At 41.3% G+C, this 27,531-nt stretch overlaps 1 protein-coding gene across 7 annotated transcripts in view; it reads left to right on the top strand.

Annotated features, from left to right (window-relative positions):
- The window catches only part of LOC120718921 (serine/threonine-protein kinase WNK2), a 40,844-nt gene that overhangs the window by 6,603 nt on the left and 6,710 nt on the right, over positions 1-27,531 (top strand). For 2 of the 7 annotated variants that reach the window (XM_040007668.1, XM_040007666.1), the window contains exons 3-27: positions 6,939-7,111; positions 7,193-7,413; positions 7,520-7,677; positions 9,589-9,677; positions 10,082-10,301; positions 11,211-11,490; positions 11,576-11,691; positions 12,018-12,920; positions 13,622-14,764; positions 16,238-16,423; positions 16,597-17,010; positions 17,379-17,720; positions 17,930-17,973; positions 18,944-19,103; positions 19,195-19,311; positions 19,882-20,052; positions 20,321-20,363; positions 20,705-20,791; positions 21,234-22,018; positions 22,424-22,481; positions 22,586-22,659; positions 22,852-23,516; positions 24,337-24,566; positions 24,762-24,986; positions 27,007-27,105. In XM_040007668.1, the coding sequence (XP_039863602.1) occupies positions 6,939-7,111; positions 7,193-7,413; positions 7,520-7,677; positions 9,589-9,677; positions 10,082-10,301; positions 11,211-11,490; positions 11,576-11,691; positions 12,018-12,920; positions 13,622-14,764; positions 16,238-16,423; positions 16,597-17,010; positions 17,379-17,720; positions 17,930-17,973; positions 18,944-19,103; positions 19,195-19,311; positions 19,882-20,052; positions 20,321-20,363; positions 20,705-20,791; positions 21,234-22,018; positions 22,424-22,481; positions 22,586-22,659; positions 22,852-23,516; positions 24,337-24,566; positions 24,762-24,986; positions 27,007-27,105 (7,003 nt within the window). The remainder of the gene's footprint in view (positions 1-6,938; positions 7,112-7,192; positions 7,414-7,519; positions 7,678-9,588; positions 9,678-10,081; positions 10,302-11,210; positions 11,491-11,575; positions 11,692-12,017; positions 12,921-13,621; positions 14,765-16,237; positions 16,424-16,596; positions 17,011-17,378; positions 17,721-17,929; positions 17,974-18,943; positions 19,104-19,194; positions 19,312-19,881; positions 20,053-20,320; positions 20,364-20,704; positions 20,792-21,233; positions 22,019-22,423; positions 22,482-22,585; positions 22,660-22,851; positions 23,517-24,336; positions 24,567-24,761; positions 24,987-27,006; positions 27,106-27,531) is intronic. The other 5 variants (XM_040007670.1, XM_040007669.1, XM_040007667.1 and 2 more) reach the window with 4 other exon arrangements.

Genomic DNA, 27,531 nt, shown 5'->3' with positions numbered 1-27,531 from the left:
AGTGTATGTACTCTATTGATGAAACGGCTTTAGAAAGAATTGTAAATCCACAGCATGTCTTAACTGGTAAAATGATGCTTACCCAAAAACTCTCACCTTGTATGTTGGTTTATTCATGGTCTTTGTCCCACATCGTCTGAAAGGAAAAGCTGCAAAGGAATAAATAATTTTTTATCTTAATGTTTAGGAGGGATAATGGGGAGCACATACATACACAGACATACACAATGTTTTGAATGTTTTCAGTTAGATTAAACAAATTGGGAAAACTTCTTTACTGTGATTTAAGCAAACATTTGGTTAAAGAGACAGTTGCAGTATTTTTAATATTTTTACTATAAAATGCTACATTATACACAGGTGGATAAAATTAAGAAAACCAGAATCATATCAGTTATAATTCCTGTGAGATGTGATATTTTGTCAATTTAAAGCCTTAGGTTTGCGGTATTGTTCAGCACATTGCAGTTCAATATTGTGGTCCATACCTCTTTTTCTTTATTGATCTTATAAAATGTCCCACACTGAAACATGCACTGATGTTATAACTGTTCGAAGCAGACTCAAATTTGTTTATCAGGGAGCTGCAGAGCAATTTTCAACTGATTAATTAGTTAATTGACCAGTAATGGAAGCTACACATTAGGGTTTGCCTAAAACGGTCTATCAGTTACAGGGGTGGCTATCAGACCTCTTGTATGCAGCCTTGTTTTGACTTAAATGCCACATTGGCTAGACTTTTATTAAAGCTGACACACGTTGCTATGCTGCAGTCTTCACAGTTTTTATCTTGTGGTCTATATATATTGTATCTGACTTGCTGTGCTAGTACCTCCGCTGTAGTATTGCCTTAACATTTTGTACAGGGATTCTCTAAGCAGCTTTCAGAGCAGCACCTTACATTAGGACATTTAGCTAAATGGCCTTTGACCGCTCTCTTTCCTCCCCCCCAACAATAGAAAGTGTCACAACAACTCATTAGGACTAGTAATCCCTTTTGGAATTCAAGAAGGTTATTTGTATGAAGAAACCTGGAGCACCTCTGTATCCTGTTAAGGCCTCCTGCTTAGGCTTTGTGGTATGAAGACAAGGGTTACTTCACTCTAGTTGGCCTCTGCGTTACTAAGCTGTTTATGTAATGACTAAAAAACAAATGGGCTCACTGTAGCACTTCCATCTTAAGTTACTATTACTGTAAACTGCTATTAACATTTATGCTGGGAGCTTATTTCATTTATAAATCTTCAAATGTGCTGATAAACTGAATATGTGATTGTTGTCTTTGCTATAAGAAGTTTCTAATTCTTTGATTAAACAATGTAGGAATCCTTCTTCCTGGTATTTTACTTGTTTAGTCTGGCTCAGGGTATTATGCCGAATAAAGGCTGTCTAAGTGGCTCTATGGCTCCAAACACTGCAGCAGATTCTAAAATTGTCAAACCAGGGAGTTTAGCCAGGCCACCTAGTTCAAATCAGGGCAGCTCTACTCGACAAATCATTGGTCTTGTCCTTATCTCAGTGCCAACCCTCATCATCAGTGGTCTGTACGATGCAGGACATGTGGAAGCCTGTCCACCCTCCGCACTCTCACTTTCTGGCTTGCACCGGTTCACACTGGCTACAGTAGGCTTTAGTCATTTACATGGACACTGAACACATTTGTGAATTTGTCTGAAGTTCAGAGCAGATGGGTAAAATTTGCCACCCGGTGTATCATAGCACTGCAGCTATTTGTAGCCACTCTGTCAGCTCCTCCATGGTTTTTACAATGGGTCTGAGTGACCGTGTTACCGTTAAGTATCAGTGTTTGGGGTCAGTGTATTGAAAGTGTCACCACCAGCTGTCGTACCTTGGGTTGGATTGGCTGGACACACAGGCTAATGCTGCTAAAAATGTTACCAGTTAAAGCAGATTAGAAATGAATAAAATAACATGACGTATTTTCTACTTGGCTTAAATCTAATAATAAATAATGTAATTATATCTATCTGTATATATACACGATTACATATGGAATATTTTGCCTTTTTTATTAAAGGGAAGGATTGTTAAAACAATATATGATTATTTGTGGCTCTCAGCCAGAATTCTGTGATGCAATGTACTAAATATAAATAGACAATCCTCATTTACCACATGCAACTTTTAGTTAGTAAGTCTTTTTGGTTAAGCTATTCTTTCATTGCATCTGATTTAGAACTCCTAAACTTTTTTGTATTAGTGTATATAATACAGTGTTTGTGTGTATATATATATATATATATATATATATATATATATACATAGATAGATAGATATATAAACACACTATATATATATCTATATATATATAGATATATATATAGATATATAGATATATAGATATATATAGATATAGATATATATATCATCTGATTTCGTGCAACTGGAGAGGGGCATATTAACCACTTGTGAATTTTGAAAGTTCTGTATATAAAATTTTGTATTAAGCCAGGTATTTAAAATTTACTGCAAACTTCTATGTCCATTGCTTTAAAAAAAATATAGACTTTTGCAACCGGATGATTCTTTTTGTTAAACCGTCTGTTTCTAGTGATCTCAACTTTGTTAAATTGTAAAATAGGCATCACTTTCAAGACTGTCGTAATGAAGAATATACCCCAATATTTATGTGTATTTGATTTCTTAGACATTGGTAATGTTGAAAATCATTCAACTATTTTCATACACAACTGTTGGTCTCTTGAGTAGATAAGTGAGTATTAGTAAAATGTTTTTCTTTGTGTCCAAAAAAACCACTTACTTTTCAGCCTACGCGTTTTCACAGAAAAAAGCTTTATAGGAGGTTTCTATGCTTTAATCTGCTTTGGCTAACTGCTGGTCACAATCAGCTAGTCACACTCATACACATAAGCATCCAAGCAACAATCACAAGTGGTCTTAATATGATCAGCACCCAATTCATTTATTTCATTTAGTATCTTATGTTCTGTTTTTCTTCTGTTCTCAGTGTGTCTGTGATGCTTTTATTTTGCATAGTTTCTGCTTGTCTCTCCCCTTCTGTTTTCTTAGCTCACACTTTTGATGCCCAAACAGCAAAGTAATCATTTGGGCATAGTCTGATTGTTGTTTTCTGCCACAGTATCGGAGTGGCTTCTCATCTTGAATGTTGTTCTGCCTCTTTGACTCCTCCCTCCCAAGGCTAGGTGAAGCATACATTTGTCTCTTTCAGAATGCTTTTCAGATATTTCACCAGCCTTTTCTTATTCAAAACATTATACTGGGCCACCCTGAATGCCGGGTATGCCATTTTACTCTGCCTGGGTTTACCATGGTTGTATGGCAGGTGTATAACAATGAATACAGGGATAATGGTAGCTGGCACAGCTGCCGGTCAAAGCCTCCTGCAGTCATGACTGATGGGACACAATTCAGCTGCGGGCAGTCTGCTGGCTCATGGCTCACCCTGCACCAGCTTTTGTTACAGCATCGGAAGCACTGCAGTAGTCATCTGTTATTAAGGATGGGTGGAAAGGGTTTCCAAGTAAATTATCATACCGCCTCAGCCTGGCAACCAGGGTTTGTTTCCCTTGAGTCCAAACATTTTTTGTTGAAATGTCTGCATGAACTGAATAAGATGTGGCAGTAAGGAGGTAGTTCTGTAGCTATGGTTAAAGGAATATGACCTGTATTGATTGTTAATGCGTCACATTATCATTGTGAGCGAGACTGAACCTGAGCTTTTCAATGCGGCATTTAAATTCTATACTAAGGCCTATTTGCTGTGGGATTTCTGCATATTGGGGTATGCATGCTAGTCAAATTTTACTGGATTTTACAAATAACTTATATTCATGTAAAATATTTCTTCATCTTCATTTATTGACAGAAACATGTGACAGTAAATATGAGTTCTGCTGTCCTTTTTTATATTACAATTTGTTGACAAGTTGTTTGAATACAAATCCCAATAACACTGTGGCTATGGAGTCCCAGTGTTGCTAATCTGCTCCTTGTTAACTAAGGATCAAGATGAGGCCAAGTTAATTAGGTAAAGCAGAAATAGTAATTAGGAACGCTAAGTTGTAGTGGCAAAGAAACAGCCAGACAATTTGTAATTTGGCTGGCATAATCAGGACTAATGCATAAACCTGTTTCTCTCCTAATACATTTAGCCTCTAGGATGCGGATCTCACTGGTTCAGTAAGTTCAGATATTTGTATATTAGGTAAGAACTTGTAGACTTTGTCTCATTGGGGGAAACTGTGACAAACTAAAATAGACGAATTGGTGTCTATAAAAAATTACAGTCATAAGATTTCTTCAGACAGAACGGAGCTGTGTGTGAACTACATTTGTCAGCAGCCACTCATTAGCCGCTCAGTCCATGTGCCACTTCACAACCTTAGCATTGTTCTATGCTTTCAGATGGATTGTGAATTGAATCTTTTATCAGAGATGGGGGATTAATTTTTCATGTAGTGAGATCTGGGATCATGTAAAATGGTACAATTGGAGTCATACCTGATGCTAGTACATACTGTAATTTTGGGTAGCATTCGTTGCATCGGTGTAATTTAAATCCAGATTCATGTCATGATCCACAAAAAAATGTAAGTATGTCTGATTATGTCAGTAGCCTTCATGGAGAAGGTCTAAAGCCCTTTATATACAATCAGTAAGCTCCTTTCATTAGGAAGTGTAACTCTTACAGCTTTGTTATAATTATCCTTAAATCCTCAGGTAAAGTAGCTGGACTGATGGCAATCCCTTCACAATAGGAGTATGCTATTCCTACTTAATGTGACATTAGGTCAAGAATATGATTTTGACACTGCATTTATATACTATGATAAGCTTGCAGAGTTCCTGGATCTAATATTTTAATCCATTACTTGATTCTTCCAACACCAAAAAACCCAGTGGTTTGCTTTCTCATTCTGATATTCTGTGTCGCTGTATGAGCTAGCAGAGCTGTGGAATTAACAGAGGTGAGCATACAGATATAGTGGATGGCAGCATTGTAGAGAACAGGTTTAAAGATTCCTTCCTGATAATGTCACTATCTATTTTTCTGCCCTTGCTGCCTGCTGTAGCTTTCAGTTTGTGTGTTTGACCTCACTCAAGCAGTTACCTGCTCTGCTATGAAGCACAGGTGCGATAAGATTACATGCACATACATGCACACAAACAATAAATGGTCTGTTTGTAGTGCAGCAAATGTACTGTAATGAGTCACACTTGTTAAAGACCTCACAGTAGCTATGAGGAAATTGATTTTCAAAGTGACATTCTTCCATTCTCTCAGTGCGCAAAAGCATATAAGTGCACATAACTCTCGACGCAGTGAACCACGCCTCTCAGCCTGCATGTGGCTTCTGAATTATGCAGAAACCCCAGTGTCTGCTAAGAGGGAAAGACAAGTGAGGGTGCAAATGTAGGGGGTGATGCGGGGAGTGTGACTGGAGCTTGGGGAACACTCTGAATTGGGGCTTATTTGAAAAAAGCAGCAGGTTTCCTGAAAGATGAGATCAAGAAAGCAAGGGAGCAGTAAAGGAGGTAATCTGGGGAGAGGAGGGGGGGAATTGCCTAAAAGAAAGAAAGCTGCAGCACTCATGCTTTAAGCAGTCTTCCTCGTTCCTCTTTGTTGCTCTTTTTTAGACCTATGTTTCAGGTAAGCTTCAGACCATGTGGTGCTCCTGTGCAACAAACAGCACATGGGGATAACCCAGCCCAACTTAGCCAGCCCAAGCCTTTCATTGCTCAGCTTGCTTCAGTAGAAAGAGTTCTCTGCAGAACTGAATTATTCATGGGACTTCAGAAGAGTGCAGTGAAAATCCCCACACCCCTCACCACCACCATCACCACCATACACACTTACACAAAAAAACCTGACATGCCACATTCTTATACATGCAAGCCTTATCCATCACATCAATCCACTCCTCAACACATTGAATCACAATGTTGTTAATTTTTCTGGTTATTCATGCTCATTTTCTAATTGCAGTTTCATCTAAGAAGGAAGTTGACTTTGGGTGAATAATTGAATAGATTAAATCCCGCTAGGTTGTTTTCACTGCATTCCACCATCAGTGTCGTCGGTTTCTGTGATGGGTGGGGTCTTGCTGCTAGACACAGCTCACTGTGTGTATGTGTGTTATATAAGTCGTTGATGTAGTGGCAGTAAAAAAACAAGAAGACAAGAAAAAAAAATCACAGGAAAGAAACCACAACCTTGCACTAGATACAGCATGGTACTGCCAGACTAGGAACTGAGAAATGGTGAGAGAGTAGCTACAGAAGATGCTTTTTGTGTTTGTGGGGGATCTCGGGGATGAAAAAGGGAGTGGTCGGGGTGCAGAAAAGGAGATAGATTGCAGATGTGGGGGGAGGGGACTAAGAGGGTGAGAGAGTGAGAAAGCGAGTGAAAGATGGCAGAGATCGATGACACATAACCTTTAGCCATAGCATTTTGAGGGTGTGACGATGTTAATGCCTTGGTTCATTCTCCCAGGAGCGGCTGTGCTTTGTCACCCCTCTTTCTCTTTACACGTCCTCAGTGTTCCTGGACAAATCAAAGCTAGCAAGTAAGAGGTCACATCTGATCATATTACATCTAAAAATGTATTTGCAAACAAAAGATTTCGCAGAATGTTCTTACTGATTGAAAAAGACACTCATCTGAATGTTCCCACACACGTACACTTGTGACAATCATCGGCTTTGACGCACATATGGTCTAATTAGAGATGTGTATATGTCTCAGAGACTGACACTAACCTCCACCTCAACTACTCCGTATTTCCCACTATCAAAAGCATACTAGAAGCATGAATTTAAAATGTGGAGGAATGATGGGATGCTCTTCCATCTGGTAGTTTTTGTGAAGCAAATATGTTTTACAGTTATTTTAGGGGCTTGATAGTCATCATTTCTTCATCTGTTGTTTCCTCTAGGATCGTAAGCTTTCTAAAATGGAACGTCAGCGCTTTAAAGAGGAAGCAGAAATGTTGAAGGGCCTCCAGCATCCCAACATTGTCCGTTTCTACGACTTCTGGGAGTCACCGCTTAAAGGAAAGAAGTGCATTGTTTTAGTAACAGAGCTCATGACGTCAGGAACGCTAAAAACGTGAGTATGGATGTAGGCAGTTGTTTTTAATTTGCTGCTCATTTAATTATGGTCTAATAGGTTTCCCTTTCCTTCATGCAGCTATCTAAAGCGTTTCAAGGTAATGAAGCCCAAAGTGTTAAGGAGCTGGTGTAGACAGATCCTTAAAGGCCTCCACTTTCTCCACACCAGGACGCCTCCCATCATCCACAGAGATCTTAAATGTGACAACATCTTTATTACTGGACCTACAGGTTCAGTAAAGATAGGGGATTTAGGTCTGGCAACACTCAAGGCAGCTTCTTTTGCTAAGAGTGTCATAGGTAGGAGACTTTTAACATGTGACTTGACAGATTTGTGGTTTTTACAGTAAGAAGTATTAGTAATTTGTCAATTGGGCTCTCTTGTTCTCTCCATCTGCTCCTGCAGGCACTCCAGAGTTCATGGCCCCAGAGATGTATGAGGAACACTATGACGAGGCTGTGGATGTCTATGCCTTTGGCATGTGTATGCTAGAAATGGCCACCTCTGAATATCCCTATTCTGAGTGTCAGAATGCTGCTCAAATCTACCGCAAAGTTACCAGTGTGAGTCATGCTGTGCAATTATTATTTTTTTAAATTCTTGCATTTATTTTGGACGCCTGACTGTGAAGGAGAGGGAGAGGGGCAGAGAGGGCTTTAGCATGCAACAAAGATCTTCAGCTGGAATCAAACCAGGGATGCTACAGTTATGCAGTACACTGGAACTGGTCACACAGCATGGTGTTTTACATTTACATTAATATGTTTCCACCAAAATCACCTGTTCATGGAAAACATACTTTGGTCAAAATTTCTCAGAGCTCTAATTATGCATACAAATTGAACCTCTAAATATTTAATGTTAAATTAAGATTAAGGTAATGACTTGTCAAAAATGGGCTTACACGCAGGGATTTTAACAGAAACCTAGAGATCTGTCCAGTATTTAAACATTAATGAATGAATGTTAAGTAGCCCTGATAGAAATATGATGAACCATAATGACTATATGCTTGGAATAAAAGATGATATACAGGCAAAAAGAGGCTGAACTAATTGCTCATCAACTGTCACCAGTATTAAATGCAAAACCTTTAAATGCACTGTTTATTAAAATTAAGAAGTTGATAATTTCATATACTAAGACTTTTCCATATATTCATTTACCAAGGTTTCTAAAATGTTCATCAAGAAAGTGACTTCTTTAATGTATTAATAATTCAGTGTCATGCTTTGTGAACATGGCATAGCAAGGTTGGGATGTTTCTTTTGCCATTTCAGATAATAATTCCAGAGAATTTTTCAGAGTACAAAATCAGCACCATTTTCAGGTAGATGATTCCTCAGTGTTGAATTTCTTGGTTGAAGAGTCTAATCAGCCATATGGTGTCACTCAGGGGGTCCAAGTTTCTTTTGTTTTCTGGATGAAGCCTAAAGGCTGTATTTCTGTACATCTTCCTTTGCTAGCAAAGCATAGTGCTTTGAATACTGATTGTTTTGTTTTTTCACTTTTAAAACTTGGCAGGGTTGGACCTGAAAAAAACAGACTCTTTCACCTGTTAGTAGCTGTTAAAGCAGTCTCTCAACCTATATTAATGGTTAGGGAGCATCAGTGCAGCTCTCTATAGTTGCTATTTTTTGCATTGTATTCATATGAATGTGCCTTCCACAGTGGGATGTTAATAGAAGGCTGATCAAAGAGAAACCCTAATAGCATTATACATTGTGTGTACTCCCTGAAGAGATACAGCATCCAGCTGAATAATTGGTGGAATATTAATCCAGATATATGCATATACTTTACATCTAGTTTATTTTGATGCAGAAACTTTATTTTCTCCAGTTAATTATATCACATGTTTTATATAGTCTGGCTGCACAATTAAAAAACATAACTGGGTAGATTATACCTGTAAGAAACTAAATAGAAGTGTTATGTTAAGAAAAGACAGAATTCATCCATTTTTAGAAGAACTGCTCAAAATCTATTGGGCATCAAATCTATTGTTAAACCACACCAGCTGTGACAACTCAGGACCGTCTGCACAGTCAAAACAGCCGAATTTAGACCAACTGACTGTAATAGTAGTTTACAAAACAACATCTGGCTGCTCTAACATGTGTAAATTGGAACTGTGAAAGCCTTTGTATGAGAACGAGTTGGTTTTTGTGCTTTGAGCTGTACTTTTAAGAAATTTACTATGCTGCTGGAGTTTTTGTGAGGCTTCCTTTGGATGTTTTTATGCTTTGTGGGACCTGACATGAATTCAAACTGACCACTGCTGTGGTACTTTCGGCTCTCTTTTCAGAGAGCGAGTGTGTGATACTTAGAAGATAAGATTTGGGTGGAGCATCACAAAAAAGAAATTTCCATTCATGTGTTCATTTTTTTTGTCTTTTGTTTTGTTTTCTCATCAACATGACATCCTTTCATGACATATCCACAATGTTTTGCTTATATTTCCCTTTGCTCAGGGAGTAAAGCCAGCCAGCTACAACAAGGTCATGGATCCTGAAATCAAGGAGATCATTGGAGAGTGCATCTGCCAAAAGAAAGAGGAACGGTGAGTGACTGTGCCCGGCGATGTCCAGCGTCCAGCCAACAGGGCCCACAAGGTGCCCTCTCGTCTTTCATGCCTTGTCTCACCTCCCCCGTTTCATTGCTGTGGCACTGACAGCTGGGCTCTCAGCAGCACTGCAGTTTCTATCCATATCTGCGGGGTGTCTTTCAATTCTGTTACATAATTAGTTCGTGTACATCGGGGCAAATAACGTTTAATTAGTTTCTTGTGGCTTTTTTTGTTTGTTTATTTATTTATTTTTTAATGAATCACGATTAGGTTCAGTGATTGGTGATCTGGGAAGCACAAGTAATATGTGACCATGAATGGCTCTGTGTCACTGTTAACTTTACTGTATCTTGAACATCTTTCCACTGGAGTCAGAGCTTTTCTTTTTCTGCTTCCAGGTACACGATCAAAGATCTGTTGAATCACGCTTTTTTTGCCGAGGACACAGGTGTGAGGGTGGAGCTAGCTGAGGAGGATGATGGGAAAAAGTCCTCAATAGCTCTCAAACTGTGGGTGGAGGACCCCAAGAAGTTAAAAGGGAAATACAAGGAGAGTGGGGCCATTGAGTTTACATTTGACCTGGAGAAGGAGGTCCCTGAGGTTGTCGCACAAGAAATGGTGAGTAAATGATTTTAGCTATACATTACAGAATTCTTTTCATACATGGAAATGTTAAATCTGATTGTTGAGTACTAGAAATGGTTTCTATTTCTTTGTCGTTTTATGTTTTTTTGACACCACACTTTTATGCTTTGCATTTCTTAGAGGCTTATTGTCTTCTAGTGTTTGGTTTTATATAGTGCAGATTGCTAGGATTGATAACTTCCAGGAATATAGTACTATTATTTTCTTTTTGTTTACATAGTTTTCACGAGTGAACGCAATCAGATAAGGTTTCCACAGGCCCAGCAATAAAAACAAGATCCAGAAAAAAATGGACAGTTCTCATTGTGGGAGCTATGATCTTCATTACTCAAACTCTTGTTTTGTCACTTGTCTAACATTCTTTTACACCATAGAAAAAGTGCCCTAATAGGGGTATTGGAGAAAGTGTATTGGGTTATCTTCAGGTAGGGAATGTAAACATTGTCATTGTAAGCCTTTCTTCAGCCGAAGACAGGCTTTGAGAGGAAAATAAGGGTAGCGCACAGTAAAACTGCAGATGTCATACCTTTAGCGAGAATAACGTGGAGAAATTTTCCTGATGAAACTTCCTTCGAAACAGTGCAGTACATAGCACAACATTTTTGTATTTGTTTGTACATCACATGTAAACACTGGAGCGAAAGACGGACGTTTTGATGTAACAGACCAGACAGTTCTGTTGTGAAGAGTGAGCCAAGCAGCAGACAAAGGAAACGTTTCCCCACTGCTCTGATCCCCTTAAAATAGATTTTCTCTTCCTTCCTTTTCTTGCTCCTTCTTTTTGCCTCGTGCACTCCCCTTTTTATATGCACCCTCTCTTCCCTCACATGGCTCACTGCTAAAAATATCCTGGAAGTCATGCTCTTCCCTTTTCTCTGTCAGGTGGAGTCTGGCTTCTTCCATGAGAGCGATGCTAAAACCGTGGGAAAGTCGATCAGGGACCGTGTGGCACTGATCAAATGGAGACGAGAGCGCACAGTGTCTGCAGCGGCTGCAGAGAATCAGGGTGAAGGAGGACACAGCACCCAGATGACACCATCTCAGGGCATCTCTGCTGGGGTGCCACATGTAGGGCAGCCCCTTGTGCTGGAACCAGAAGAGCCAGAGGCAGACCAGTACAACAGGCTGCATACCCTCACAGCCAGTGCCACCTCAGTAACATGTAAGAGATTCTGTTCTCATCTACCCCGAAGCACAAGCCTAATCTTTGACTTTTTTATGAGTGGATGATTTATGTGTCTCTGCAGCAGACAGCACACTTGACAGTGGCATGGGCTCCACAGTGTACTCGGACTCCCACAGCAGCCAGCACAGTGTCCTCTACCAGTCCCTGCTCGAGCCTATTACTATGGCAACACAGCAGGTCTGTATCAGGAGCTTACACACCCTGGTGGACCATGTGCATTCAGTTTTATTTAAAAACATAGACTATTTAGAACTAGCAAACATGCACTTGACCTTGAAACTGAACACACAAACACCCACACACATGCTTTATTCACACATTTAAGAGTTACCACGCATACACATTTCTTTACATGTTCATATAACGTGCCCATGTATTTTTCATACAGTCATTTGTCTTTGTGAACAACTTTGTTTGTCCTCACCACATCATCATATTCTTTTTGTTATGCCCTGTTTATTTTGAGTAACATGTGTTTTGCTTTTGGGTTGTTCCTCAATCAGTGCCCGAGCAGTAGCCATTTTCTGACAGATCGACCCCAGTACTGCGAACGGGGTGAAGTGTGGGAGGCAACGCTGAGCCCAGAGCTCAGGGCTCGATTGGGAGCTGAAGGCCGGAGGGGAAGTGCCCCTGTTATTGACATTCAAAGGGCAAACCACATTGCTCGACTGCATGCCCTCATTCAGTCTAAGAGATCAGTCAGTCCCAACCCAACGGTACCAGAACAGTCAGAACTCAGCTCTGCTGAGCTGCACTCAGAGTCTTATGGAGGGTTTTCCCCACAGAGTGCTATGCCAGTAATAAAAGTCTCCCCCGTCTCTTCACCTACTGACCACCGCCGACTTAGTGATATCAACATCAGATCGCCATCAGAGACATTATCACTTCCTGTGCCAACTGAACGAAGGCACTCTGACCTTAGTAGTCTTCTGAGTCTGACCTCTCATCACAACCACCATATTGCGATGCACAGGGGCTCTGTGTGCCAGGCATGTATTTCTATGCTTCATTTGAGGTCACAAGATTGGAGACACCACTGTCATTCTGTTGTCATGCCAACGCACCAATGTCCATGTGACTTTAGACACCACCCATCACCTGGTGGAATGATGAGCACTCCTGGCTATGGACTGCTGAAGGCTTCAAGTGATTATTCCAATTTCTCACAGCTGCAGCAGTCCCTCTTTAATATAATCAGTCGCAAAGCAGCCCCTTGTCCCCCCACACCTGCCCAAGCCTCATCACTGTACTCTTCAGCTGCTCTCAGTCCAACCGGGAGTGATGGAGACTGCAGCCTAAAGAGTCAGTTCCAGATTAGCAGTCTTGTTGGGGACCACGAACCTCTCCAGGAGTGTGAAGACAGATGCTGTGCCAGAGAGCAGCAAGTTACCAGGGCTGTAGGAGTGGTAGGTCACAAGAGCAAGTTGTTTTCGCGTCCTATGATGGGGCCAAAACCTGCTTAACACATTTTCCCAGCTTGTAGATGGTTCTGCATTATTCTGCATGGAGCTGGTCTGATTAACTGCCCACTGAGTCTTGCTGCCCTCATAGGCCTCTAGAGCTAACTGTCTTCTTAGAAATCACAAGCTTGCTGCTGACGGAGAACAATGGTGCAACCTCTAACATATTACATTTCCTTCCGATCAACCTTAACCAATGCCTTTAACTACTGATCCAGATTTTAACCTTTCCTTCTCTGCTTGACTGTCCAGATGCAACAGCTGTTGAGCTTGACACTGAAAGATATCCTCTAACCAAAGGGGAAGAGGCAGCTGTCTGATTTACATCCTCTTTCTCTCCCACTTTTTCTCCCTTGTGCTCTCATTTTAGCTCACACCTGTCAAGACCTCATTGTTAAAACGTGTTTCATGAACTTATTTTTATCCCTCATCCTCTCATTATATTTTCACCCATCATGAATTAATGTAACTGGCACACGTATAAGCTTTTGTTAGATTTGATCATTGAATAGAAAATTCATTCTATTTTTCTATTTTTCATTTTTTTCTTTTTTACATTTATGTTCATTAACATGCACTGTCCTAAATAAATAAATAAATAAATTCCCAACAGATACTAACTTAAAAATATCTCATTTGATCCTTAGGCCAGTTCTGCAGGTTACCAGACTCAACAATCTGTCCAAGGTCTGTCCTCTTCCAGCTCCACAGTGCATGCACCACCACAGTACCTCCAGCCTGGACACAGCTATCCTGCTACTTTGTATGCTCCTCAGCCTTGTGCACCAACACCAGCTCCAGCCAGTCTATGTTCAGTCAACATCCAACATGCGACCAGTGCTGGTAGCTACTCACCGCCAAATGTGCAACAGGCTCAAGTTGCAGCAAGTATTGTACCATCAGCTGTGCCACAACATGTTGTACAAAGCTACCAAGCACCAGTCCAGCAACAGCAGCAAGTAACTGCAGCGAGCTCTTTGACTTTTCCCTCACAAGTGCAGCAAACATCTCAGAACTCTGTGGCCCCACCTTTACAACAGGCTCAGTCTGCATCAGGATCAGTTCAGCAGCCAACTGCAGCAACCACTCTGCCAGCACAGCAGCCAACTGAAAATTGTCCTCGTGCATCTGCAGCCCCATCTATGGCACCCACAGTTCAGGGTCAACCAGTACAAGCTTCCAGCACACTGCAGCAGGCCCAAACCACAGTCAAACTGCCCAATCAGCAACATAGTCAAAACTCCGCCACACCAGCACTTTACAGTCAGCAAATATCCATTCAACAAGAGCACCAACAGTCTTTATCACAAAATGCACAGCAAAATGCTGGGAAGGTCTGTGTTCAGTCTCAATTCCAGCATGGCCAAGAAACTGTGTATGCCATGCACCAGCAAATGGCACAACATCCAACCCAACAATCACAAAGTCTTCACTGTTCGACACAGCAACAAGTGCACACTCCAAATGTCCAGCAGCACAGTCAAAAAACTACCCTAACAGCAGTTCCACAACAGAGTCAGGATGTATCGCAGTCTCAGCCCCAAATCACCGCAACTCAAGTTCTGCAGGTTCCAGCCAAACATCAGAGTTACTCAGCTGCAGGTCCACATGATGCTGCCTCTCAGAGCTATGCACATTCTGCACTTCAACAAACAGCTCCGGGTCAAAGTCAGTACCTGCCTGCCCAATCAATCTGTCCACAGAAGTACATAGCAGCTAACCAGGTACTGACTTCTCAGAGCATTTCAACCTCTTCTCAGCAAGGCCAGGCTGAACATACCACCCAACAAGTGAGTGTATAGTGTAGATGGTTACTGTATAATAACTATATGAAGGTAACATATAGGGGTGATCGTGGCTCAAGAGTTGGCAGTTCGTCTTGTAACCAGTTCGAGCCTCGGTCGTTGTGTCCTTGGGCAAGACACTTCACCCGTTGCCTACTGGTGGTGGTCAGAGGGCCCGGTGGCGCCAGTGCCCGGTAGCCTCACCTCTGTCAGTGCGCCCCAGGGCAGCTGTGGCTACAATGTAGCTTGCCATCACCAGTGAGTGAATGTGTGTGTGAATGACTGAATGTAGTGTAAAGCGCTTTGGGGTCCTTAGGGACTAAGTAAAGCGCTATACAAAAATACAGGACATTTACCATTTACCAACATAGTGCCCCGGTTTTGAATTTCTGATCACCCTCACATCTTTTTGAGTTCAGCCACTGATAGGGTTTCTGGATGTCAGCCACTTCCTTTGTCTGCCGTTGGTACATACCGTACAGGGGCCTGTCCTTCCATGACGGTTCTTCTCCTTGCTCCTCTTCTTTCTCAGGTTTCTGTTGAGGTATTCACTGAGCACATGGTCATCTTCTTGATGTACTCATCCTGGACAGTGGTTCTGACATTCACCAGTCCTTGGCCAGTCTCAGGGTCTCTTTTCTCCATTCTTTTAATGTATCTGAGAGGTTTTCAGAAATTTAATTTAACTTAGAGTAAGAGTAAGTAAGTTTTTTTTTCCTAATTGTATGCTACATTAATGGAGTGGCTCAAACAGTGAGCAGCTGCTGGTGGGATATTGATTATCAGGGAAAATATATGAAGTGAAGCTATGTTAAATAAATTGAAACTTCATGAAGGAAATAGTCAGATTACACTTTTGGTCATAATTTTAAAAAATCACATTCTAATTCATAACATTTTGCACCCAAAGGTTTGCTTGTTTCATCCTCTTGTTCTGCATCTTGTGGTCATTCTGTGCTATAACTGTGGAGCAGAAGGAGTGATTCAGCATTAAGTTGTCTCAACAGTGATGCTCTGTGTGGGAGAGACTTTAAATGATGAAAGAAGTTGACATTTTTATTTATTACAGTGTAAATTTGATACTCTTTATATTAAAATGGCAAGTTTTGATTGGGTCAAGAGGATTGGAAACATCTGTGTTTGTGGACAGTAGGTGAATGAAGAAATGAAAAGGCCAACAAACAGGAGTTTCCTCAGACACCAGCCAACAGAGAGATAATGGAAACCATAATGAAACAATAACAGTTGTTTTCATCTCTGTATCAGTTAGCCTTCTAAGGCTTGCTCTTGCTGTTTTGTGGTACAAATGTTCACTGAGGTGGAAAATTCAGACTGAATGCATTAATAGGGAGAGAATGGAAAATGTGAGCTATTCTAATCTGGGTCAATGGAAGGAAGTGTAGATTTTCAAAGTGAGGGATAAGTCTCTGCCATCATTAAAGTCCCTCTTTTTTGTCTCTTGTCTTTTTTGTTCTTTAGAATATCTCTGCTGGTCAGAGCATTTCACAGCTTGGACAGGGTGGACAGGGCCATGGGCAGAATGTCAGCCAGCCAGCTTCCAGTGGGCCAGCACAGGCACTCTCTGCTCAGCAGTCAACTGCTCACCAACAGCAACTCCAGCCTCTGCAGATTTCTGCTTCACTGTCACCATCACACCAACCACAGGTATTGTCAGTCTGTTATCACTGCTAATCTTACCTCCATGATACTCTCTTTTTTATAGGCTTGAAGCAAGTTCTTTTGATGCATCATCCTGCATCCTGCACACAGGAGACGTTTTTTTTTTCTAGATTATTTGACTTTTTAATGTTTCTTCCTTTTTTTCCTTTTTCTTTTAGTTTCCTTCACAGTATCCCACAGTCCAGGTGATGGCAGCTGTGACTGATTCTGAATCTTCCTTCCCTCACTCTTGCACTGCTCCTCCCCCTTCAGCCTCAACTTCTCTTAATCACATCTTCCTTTCTCCTGGGCATACTGTCCCTGCGACTCCTTCTGTCTCTCCCATTTCTCCTCTGCACATTGAAAACACATTAGTTTCACCCATCTCAGTATCCCTCATACCGTCCCCGTCACATGCACTGAGTAAGATAGAGCCCACATCCCCACAACCACAACACACTGCTAGATCTGAGGTTTCTCATGCATCACCTGCATTTATATCAGCCCTAACCACCCACCCCACACACACACACACTGCCCGGTGCCAGAACACACACCCTTCCACAATTGGCAGCAGTCAGCCACTAATACAGGTAATTATGACCACTGCAGTGGAGCACAGATGTTTACCAAGAAGGTGTGAACTGGAATTTGAGCATTTGTGTGTGTTTGTTAAAGGTGGTTTTTACTCAAGGGGATGAAACCTAAGATTGTGATTGTCTTGGGTTGTTTTTACATATTCTTTGTGTCAAAAATATACTTTTTTGGAGTAGGTATGGTGAACATAATAAACGTTTATGTTTTTCACATAATTTAATCAAATATTGCATATGAAACAATGCTAAAATCTAGATATGTAGTTCATACATGGATTATGTGAAAGAAACTCTGTCGCCGAATATCTGAAATAAGTTATTTAAGGATGATAATTATGTGTCTTCTTGTTTGTATGTCATTGCAGGCTCCTCAGCAGTCCCAGGTTAGCCATCCCGAGCCTGTTCCCTGTGCTCAATCAGTCCAGCCATCTCAGCTCAAACAAGCTGCAGTCTTTTCTTCACATGTGCAGAATGGGGCAGAACTGGGAACAGCCTCTGCGGCTGCCCAGCTGGACAGTGTGAGCCCATGCCAGCTCCCCCCACAGGCCCAGCCCCAGAGTCAGGTTCAAAGCCAAATTCCTGTGCTGCAGTCTGCAGACTCCCAGAGAGCATCATCTGGGTCTGCCAGTTCCTGTTGGACTCAGCAGAAGCAACTGAGTAATGTCACAGGAGCTGCAGGTCAGGGTCCATCAGAGATTAACATGGAGGTATGGACTCATTTACATTTACTTGAACACTTCAAGTTCTCACTAATTATTTCTCCCTGTTAGTTTGGTTAACAGCAATACCGGCATAGTGCCGTGAGGCATCCCTGTGCATCTTTTCAAGACATAAAATAGAAAGTAAAGGATTTCATATTCACCGTTATCCCATTATTTTTCTCTTCTTGTTTAACGCTGACTTTTGTTGTCGTTAGGACCAAGCTGCAGAGAAACACACAGGAGGACAGAGCTATGACAGGTACTAGCTTATTTCTTCTCAGCCATATTTGCTAGTTGCAGGTTCTCAACAATGTGTATTTTGCACATGTGCAATTGTGCCCGGCCTCCTGCACCCTCAGGGTAGGTGGTACACCTCTCACTGTTGTTGTACAGAATCTCTACCAAAAAATTAAAAGAATGATGATGAAAAATGATGCCTGGCAAGAACCTGCACAGGTTGGCAACATTGGATCTGTTTTCTTTTCATTTTAATGCGGCATAAACAATTTTTCATGAGGTATAGATAACTGACCTGATAAGTATAAATAATGGAACAACTAGCAACTATTTTTTTGTCTTAAAGTTGTCATTTACTACTACTTCTTATTTTATTTGTTGTCCTGTAAACCTTGTTGACCACCCTAACTTTGTGTGTAGATGGAGTGCAACATTGTGTTTGGTCAACACTGCCAGTTGACCAGGAGACAGATAAACATATCTGAACACTCATGCCACTCTTGCTGGTCATAGTGACATGAATGAAAGCATTTTAATAGTACTTGCATAACAGATATCATGTATCAGACATTTTAAATCCTGCAGGCATTCCATAGCTGTGATAAACTTCACAAAACCTTTTCACCGAGTTTTAAAAACACAAGAGGAGGCAAAGACCAGTACAATATTCTCAATACAAGATTTCAGTTGCAAACAGAAGGCTCTGTGGTAATAGAGCTCTTGTATTTTCAGATTTAAGTAGGTTATTCGTGATTGTCTATCACACATCTTATCAACTGAATCTGTCTTTGTCAGCCCCCCTACATTTGTGTGGACATACTGGTTAGACAGGTTTGGACAGGTTTGTGCATACTTGTTGTTTTGAAGGTTGTTATGTGTTGAGTACTAGAGTACTAGAGTAAAAAGAAGTGCTGGGTATTCGGTTTTTATTGATTAATAGTGGTTTTTAGTGAATATGGATTTGTATAACTGCCTGTCTTTCCCCAAACCAGTGTCAACTCCGATGCCACGTCAGGAAAGGAGATGAGTGATGGTTATGAAGGGACACATGGAGGTAGATGTGATGGGAAAGTCCGCAAACACCACCGCAGGTCCTCACGCACTCGTTCTCGGCAAGAAAAGCTCAGCAGACCAAAGCTTAGCATGCTGAATGTGGGTAACCAAAAGAAAGACTTTTCCTTAAGCGCTTCTCAAAAAAATGTAACATAAGACAATAATTTTATTGCATTTGCTCCTGTTGCAGGTGTGTAACACTGGGGATAAAATGGTCGAGTGTCAGCTGGAGACTCATAACCATAAAATGGTCACTTTCAAATTTGACCTGGATGGAGATGCACCAGAAGAGATTGCTACATACATGGTATGTTGGAGGTGAAGGCGAAGTCAGCTGAGTTAATGCAAAGGGCTTTTGAAGTGTTTTGCAAGCTGTTCATGGACTGTTTGCTGTTCTCACCTGCAATGCAGCAAAAATCTGTTGTTTTGTCTCTTTCCCTTTTCCTAGGTCATTCATATTGGGCATATTTACAGATGGATAGATATGGGAACAGATGCATAAGCAGTACATTAACATAATGCCTACTAATTTATAATGTAAAAAAATAGTAGAAGGTGAATATCTACTTGTGAATGTTACTGCTAGCAAAAATACTTCAAAATGTAAAAGCAAAATGAAATAGTCGTTGTAGTCATTGAATTTTCTTATATCATACAATAATAATACACTGCAGATAATATTTGATCTTGGCATAAAATGACATTAGGTTAATGTATCAGAAGGCTATAAATTGTTTATTTTGTTTCTCATGTTTGCCTTCTGAATGTACTTTTACGTCTCTTGTTCCCAGCACAGTCATAAACACTTTACTTTAAGCATTGCTTGTTAAGCTAAAACCTTTAATGTTGCACTGTGTTTTTGTTTTGTTTTTTTCAGGTGGAGAACGATTTTATTCTACCTTTAGAAAAAGAGGTCTTCATTGAGCAGCTGAAGGACATCGTAGACAAGGCTGAGGACATGCTGAGTGAGGACACTGAGGGTGAGAGGAACTCCGACCAGGGAGGCAGCCCCAAACAGAGTGAAGGACCTGGCACACTGGGAACAGAGGTGAGAAACGCACTGTTGACAGTTAATAGATGAAATGGTGCAATCTGTCTACGAGTGCCTCCGCCTCAGATGCATCATCCAGGCAGCACTCTCAAGATGACTTTGCACTGCTGCCAAAAATACCAGCCTTGCTGATGCTACATTTTGATCTAACTGAATTTATTCTGAGGTTCAGCTTTTTTGGCTCTTTAGGGGAAGCCTTTTAAATGTACATTAGATGGATGCACATGCTTTAGCACTGGTTGGTAATCTTTCTTTTCCTTTAAAGGCTTCATCTCCCAGCACCCCACAGCTAGTGTACCAACAAAATGGTAAGGCTTTTTACCAGCCAGCATCTCATCTGTTAATATTATGATGTCACTTTGAACAAGGCTCATTTGATTATATACTTTGCACTTTGTTACTGTTTGTTATGAATGCCTTTTCAGTCATACTTAATTTTATCATAAATGACAAATTATACAGGGTGCTATTGTTGAAAGCATAATCGTCTGGAATGCCTTGAGGCTACCATCGTTGTGATTTGGTGCTATATAAATAAAATTGAATTGAATTGAATGCAGTTGTGCTGAAAATGATCTGTAATGGTGTGATTTTTAAATTCTGGGAATATAGATGTGGATGCTTGAGTTTTTCTGTTTGCCCTTCACAGTCCTGCACACTGGTAAGCGTTGGTTTATAATCTGCCCCGTGGCTGAGACTCCCATGCACGACAAAGAGAATACATCACACGCCCAGGGTAAGCCCACACTCCATTATTAATTTATAATGTCTTCTGATGTACTTCTTGTTAAACAAAGAATCTTTTATATGAAGAGTTGTTTTACATACTAGTTGGAGTATATTTTCTAGAAAATAAAATCTGCAGCTTTCCTTTCTTTGCTTTTCTCTGCTGCTGCTGCTGTTGTTACTGAAGACGGTGCACATGCATTAGAGTCTATCTGTGTTGGTTCTTCCGTTGGGGTCAGTTATATAAGAGTGCGTCTGCAGTGGTTTTAGGCAAAAGAAGAAAAAAAAATGAAGGGCAGGATTTATACTCCAGCTGACAGAGCCTGATGGGGGAAGACGAACAATGATGTAACACTTTGGCACTCACAGGAGCTAGCTCCTTTCTTAGCCTTGGCTGTTTACATATCAATCTGTTCTCCTGCTAATTAACTGTCATCTCTTTATTTTTCCAGAATCTGAAAAGTCTGGCTCATCGTCAGTCGGGGCCAACGGCAACACAGCTGCAGTGCCTACTCAGGTCGCCTCTTTGTCCTCCCAAAACCCGTCCTCGTCCTCCTCACTGACCACCGCAGCTCAAACCTCGGTCCAGCCTCCGGACCAAATCACTAGCAAAGCCCACATCCAGCAGACCCAGCCCGGTGTTACTAAACATGCCCTAGGTTCTAGTGCCGCCAACCATCGCAGCTCACTTTCTGTGGAAGAACCTTGCATCTCCGCTGTTTCTATGGTTACTGATATGCCATGCTGCGCTATTGTGCCCCCTGTCTCGCTGGATGTAAATGGCATTGAGAAAGGAACACCTGGTGGTTTGGTTTCATCTCAGACTAATCAACCAATCCAGAAGGCCAGCCCTACTGGAGAAGCTCCTCCTCAGCTGACTTCCCTTCAGTCTGTGGTCATGCAGCAACCTTATGCAACGCCCATGCAGCCTGGGACTGTGACCTCGCAGCCTCAAAGTCCTGCACATCAGAACTCCCAGTCTTCAAGCCATCAGCAGTCTGTAGGGCCAGGCGAGTCAGACAGTGAGGGGCCACGCAGGGTGGAGTTTGTTGACCGCACTATCAAGACTTTGGATGAGAAGCTGAGAAACCTGTTATACCAAGAGCATGCTCCTTCCCAGCCCTCGAGCCTTACATCTGAAACCCAGGCATCCAGCACAGAGGGGGTCAGCTCCCCTCCAGTCTCAGACGGCCAAAGCACTGAAGGAGCACTTACAAAGAAGAAGGGGGAACCTCTGGTAAAATGCACTGTGTTTGTTAGTAAAAGGGAGAAATGTGAGCAACCAGACTTTGGTTAAAAGCTACATGGTATATAAATAGCAGCAACAGTGAATCGATTCTCTGCTCTGTGTTATTGATTTGACTATTGTCTATAAAGAGCAAGGTAAATACTGTGTTTCGAAAGAAGCGAGAGTAACTAAGTTACTCCTTTCATAACAATGATTCAGCCTGACCTCCCTTATATTTGTGTACATGCATGCCAGCAGAAGCACATCATGTTCTGACTCAGACAACACTGAGGTCAGGAAAGGATAACAGCTAGCCTTAATGCACCAACCCTGTGTATGTCATGTTTTAACACTTGTCACTATGCACATCATTGTGACCTGTCCAACACACACTCTTCTCGCTTTCTGTCTTAGCCTCAGATTCCTGAGCGCACGGATGATGTGGGTACATTAAGTGACTCTGCAGTGCCAGGTAGGTAACATTTATTTGGGTAATATCCATGTCACTTTGTTACTGCATAATGTTTTGCAGATAGTTTTGTTTTGAAAACAAAAATCTCCTTACTGGTCTTTTAGGTACTAACAGGGGTTTAAAAATAAGTGATGTGCCTGCCAGCTCTGGTGCACATGGCTCCAAAAGCCGTTTTCAAGTAAGACCCTGCTTTCAAACTTTCAGTGAGCAAATCTGCTCAATGTAAATGTCATTTGCCCTAATAACATTGCATTACAGGTCATGGCTTATGCCAGTGTTTATCTGAGTTCCAGTGTTTGTAGCTTTAATATTGCATTAGTTGTTTATGGGCCCTAATTTTGTTATGAACATGGGTTTCCCATTATTGCAGATCATCCCAACTCCGCCGGATGTTATTTGTCGCTTGGAAAAAAGCAAGACAAGCTGCAGCTCCTGCAGTTCCCCAGCTCCTTCTAGTGGTTCTGGTGGGTCTTACAGCCAGGCTCAGAGCATGAGCAAGAAAGAGAGAGGATGTGTGGCTATGAGCAGGTCGTCAGTGAAACCTGGAGATGAAGATGAGAATGCAGAAACATCTAAATCTCACCGCAGTAGCCGTTACTCTGCTCCGCCAAACTTCTACCAGGCTACACCTTCTTCTAGTCCTGACAGCACCCCATGCCACATTCCCCGGGCCCAGACTATTGACGCTTCAGCACATCACCACTATCGCTTCCCCTCTCACCTCTGCTCTGACTCAGCAGATGAGGACAGCAGCAGCGTAGCTCTTCCTCCTGCACATCCAGCTCCTCCGGCTCATACCCTGTCTGAGCACAGTGGAAGTGACCTCATGAAGAGGGCAGTCGCCTTCCTGCGGCGCTCTGGGCGAAGCAAAAGTGAACAGAGCTCTGATTCACCGAGCCGACAGCCCGTGTCAATGAATGGTCACACTCCTTCGCCTTCAGCAGGACATGCACCCTCATCCTACATCAGCAGTGACAATGACTCCGAGTTTGAGGATGCAGATATGAGAAAAGAACTACAGAAACTTAGAGAAAAGTAAGTTTTAGCTGTGGTTGACTGCATGCTTACAGTCAAACACAGCTACACTAATGTGCCTGTTTTATTAATCTTTTTTTTAATTAGCTGGTGTTTAAAAACTTTTTTAAGTGGAATACAGTTCCTGTGTATTCACTCTAATTGTTTCACTGCTCTAATTACATAACCATTTCAGTTTATTGAAGCTGCTTCACACTAGTCTGATTGTCTAACTGTCATAATTAGTTATATTAAAAAAATAGACTATTTGGGAATATGGCTGAATTATAGTCACCATTCTCTGGAGCCTATGTTCAAATATATATCCCTCTGCATGGTAATCAGAAGTAGGTATGACTTAATGCTTGCATTTAACAGAAAACCTTAATAGATATTTTACAATATGTGTCTTGGCTGAAAATGGGTATTTTTGTATGTTTAATATGCATGTAACAGTGATAGTTAAGGCAAAGAGACTGTTAAATTACACAAAGAATGAACTTAGTGAAAATGACACCCCTGGTGACTTTATTTTGGTGGAAGGCCAAAACCTCTTGTATAGGTTACAAGACTGTGCAGTCCTGTGAAAAAGTATACCCAATGATTCAGGAGATTATAAAACCACCTTTGATTGAATTATTTTAAGTTAAGAATTGCGTTTTTATGATCAATTACCAACATATAAAATCATGCTAATACTGACTTTTAACAATGCAGAGTACAGGAGATGGATAATAATGTGTGAGTGAACTTTTGAAATGATGTTTGTTTGGTTTTGGTTTTGGGTTTTTTTTGTTTTAAGATGGTTACTAAATATTTTCTCCTTGCATCTACCTTTAAGACACATGAAGGAGATCTCAGAGCTGCAGGCATTTCAGAGGAGTGAGATTGAACGTCTGTACAAGGAGTTGGGAAAAACTCTGCCCCCCAATGTCAGCCTCCTTCATGCTGCACCTCCAAGTGGCCGTAGGCGCAAAGCCAGCAAACACAAGCTAAAGGCTGGAAAACTGCTCAATCCAATGGTGCAGCAGCTCAAAAACAATCTTAATACAACCAGCGCTGACAGAAAAGGTATGTGGGTTGGGAACGTGGGGTGATGAGTGGCTATGTATCCGTGTGATGTGATGATTTGTGTGTATGGGAGAGTGTTTGCAGCCTGTGGAGAACACAGGAATGACATCAGGTTCAGAAAACTCGTAGGAGTGTGTGATTCATTCTGACTCACACTTTACTTATTTTATTTATTTATTTTCTCTTTGTGCCAAGGTGAGAGTGCTGCCAGCTCGTCCGGCTCTCCGGCTAAAAGTTCAGTTCTATCAGATGGCTCAGCCCACTCCAGCGGCTGCTCCAGCTCCAGCAATCAGCCGAGCACTGCCCCAGAGCATGTCCACACCCAGCAGCCCTGTTCTTTGAAGGGTTCTTTCTCCTCAGACAACATCTACGCTGGACTACATGGTGATGGAAATCCCAACCATGCTGGCCCTGGTCAAGGTACATATTATAGGTTCATGGGTTTGCGTGTGTGCAGTTTGTGTGTGGTCATGCAGATGGACATGCATTCAGCCATTATACACATTTTTAACAACTGTTAATGGTGCCCCTGGGTAGCATTTTTGCTAACTGGAGGATGGAGAACCACCTCATTTTTACCAGCTTCAAACTTCATACTGTGTGTACTATAGGATTATTGACAGCACCACATTCTGCATATTCACAAATACACGATTTTATTGTTAAATTTATGCCATTTTTTTTTCAAGTTGAGAAACAAAAGTGGACTGTGCTATAAATAATTGTGTCCTAGCATGAACAATACTTGTGTACTAATATTGAACTTTTGAGCTCATAAATTCCCTGATAATTGTCTGAAAGCTGGGGATGTTTGAGTTTTTATGCAGTTCATACCAAGAACTTTAACATAAAAAAAACAAAAGAAATCTGGACACTGGTTCTATTAATCTGCTACATTCTGCAGAGGATGAAGATTTGAACATTTGAATTTCCATGTTATTTACTTGAAAACTCCAAACAACTAGTATTAGATAATTAGCTTTTTGCTAACAGTGTTTAGAGTGAAATGAGAAATGTGAAGGGAAATAATTTTAGGGACTGTAAAATTTTATTTGAAGCTGGGTGATTTCTGTCTTTCAAACATTGCTATTTAATTTTTTTTTATTTTTAGGTTTCATATTAAATTCAGCGTATTCCAAGGTATAGACACTATAATTCCATAAATACATAAAATAGGCATAACAATACATAAACCCTCCACTTTATATTTACCTGATGATTATATATTTGTTAGGACCCGTAATAAAAGTGTATAATCTGTGCTTTAGTGTAAATGAAAGTGACAACAGGCGCACTGGAGAGACAACATGGTTTTACAGGTGTGGCCACAGACCATTGCTCTTTCCTTATCCTTCCTGTCTGATTATTTTCCTTATTTAGCTTTTTGCTAGTGCCCTTATCATTGCTGGTACGTGAAAAGGTGCACAAGTAGTCCAGCTCCTCCAGGGTGGCACTATCCATATTTATTTTACAAAAAGGTTGGCTGTGTCTCCCATACCACGAGAATGGGCCGTTGCTTGTGTCTTTCACATCTGCTACATGTTGTCTGTGTGAAGCTGCTCTCATTTGTAAAGAGAATGGGACGCCAGTTCTGGTGTTCTTAGGTGAATGCCAGTCAAACTACTGAGTTCTGGTTTGTGAGCACAGGTCTCCCTGAAGGATGTTGGCCATTCATGCCACCTTCATGGAGTCTGTTTCTGGCACTTTGGTCAGAAATATGAGCGTGAGTAGAATGCTGAAGGTCATTTTGTTGAGCTCTGGCAGTGCTCCTCAAGGTCCTCCTTTCACAAAGGAGCAGATGCAGGTTCTGCAGCTGGGGTGAAACCCTTTTGCAGCCATGTCCAGCTCTTGTTGTGTAATGCCTCATCTCTTGGTACTTCCTAGAGACTGTCCTGGAGACACACCAAACCTTCTTGTGACAGCACATATAGATATACTGTCCTGGAGGAGCCACGTGTGCAACTCGAATAGGCTGGAATTACTCCCAGCAGTGACAAAGACACTAGAAAAAAGCAAAGCAGAGAAAAATCAGCCAGGAGAGAGCACTGGTCTGTGACCATCATCTTGGCACCTGCCACTGCAGAGCCAAAGTTTCATTTACACCAAAACAGGTAAAATGGATTCACAATGGTTTGTTTCCTAACTGGACAGACCGATATCTCTGAAGTTTAATTGACTTTGTGTCACACTGATGATTGAGTGTTCCCTTAAGTGTTTTGAGGAGTGCAGATATAAGCAGCCAGTTTGAATTATCATCAGAGAGTCAAAATAGTCTCATTCATCACCAGATACTATGGTTGGATCCTGCATATCATGCTCTCCTAAACTGTCCTTTTCTGGTGCTTTTAATGGTGGGGATTTCTCATCCCAGTCTCTGTGCACTTTTACATAGTGTCTTTCTTGTTTCTTCTCTTCTTCCCTCTTATATTCATTTTTGCAGGCTGGACGGTTTACCACCAAACGTCAGAGAGAGTCACCTATAAATCTAGTAGCAAACCACGCACTAGATTCCTCAGTGGACCTGTGTCTCTGTCCATCTGTTTGTATTTGTTCTTTTATATTTCCCCTCACTCATTTCCATATTCTCTTTATTTATCTGCCTCTCTCTCCTATCAAACTATTTTTTATTTGTATGGAATATAGTGGATATTTTATTTCACCATCCCTGCAGGTCTTCTCACCAGACATACACCCATTGTTTATTCCTACCACCCACACTTCTCAACAACCTTAAAACTTGTTTTCTGTATATTTTCTAATTTATTTTATTTATTTTGTTGGCCGGAACAAAAAAACAGATGATATATATTGACACATTAGCATGATACTGTTGTGATAAACTTAAAATTGGATCTGGCTAATACAGATGAAAGGTTTGTGCAGCCATGAAATGTTTCTTGCCGTAAAAACATACAGTGAAGCAGGTCAGTAGGGCTGTGCGATATGACCAAAATCTCATGTCCCG

Source organism: Simochromis diagramma, unplaced genomic scaffold (genome assembly GCF_900408965.1).
Source record: "Simochromis diagramma unplaced genomic scaffold, fSimDia1.1 OVJJ01000545.1, whole genome shotgun sequence".
Lineage (NCBI taxonomy): Eukaryota > Metazoa > Chordata > Actinopteri > Cichliformes > Cichlidae > Simochromis > Simochromis diagramma.
The sequence above is the reverse complement of the archived record's forward strand: the minus strand, read 5'-3'. Positions and strand labels throughout refer to the sequence as shown.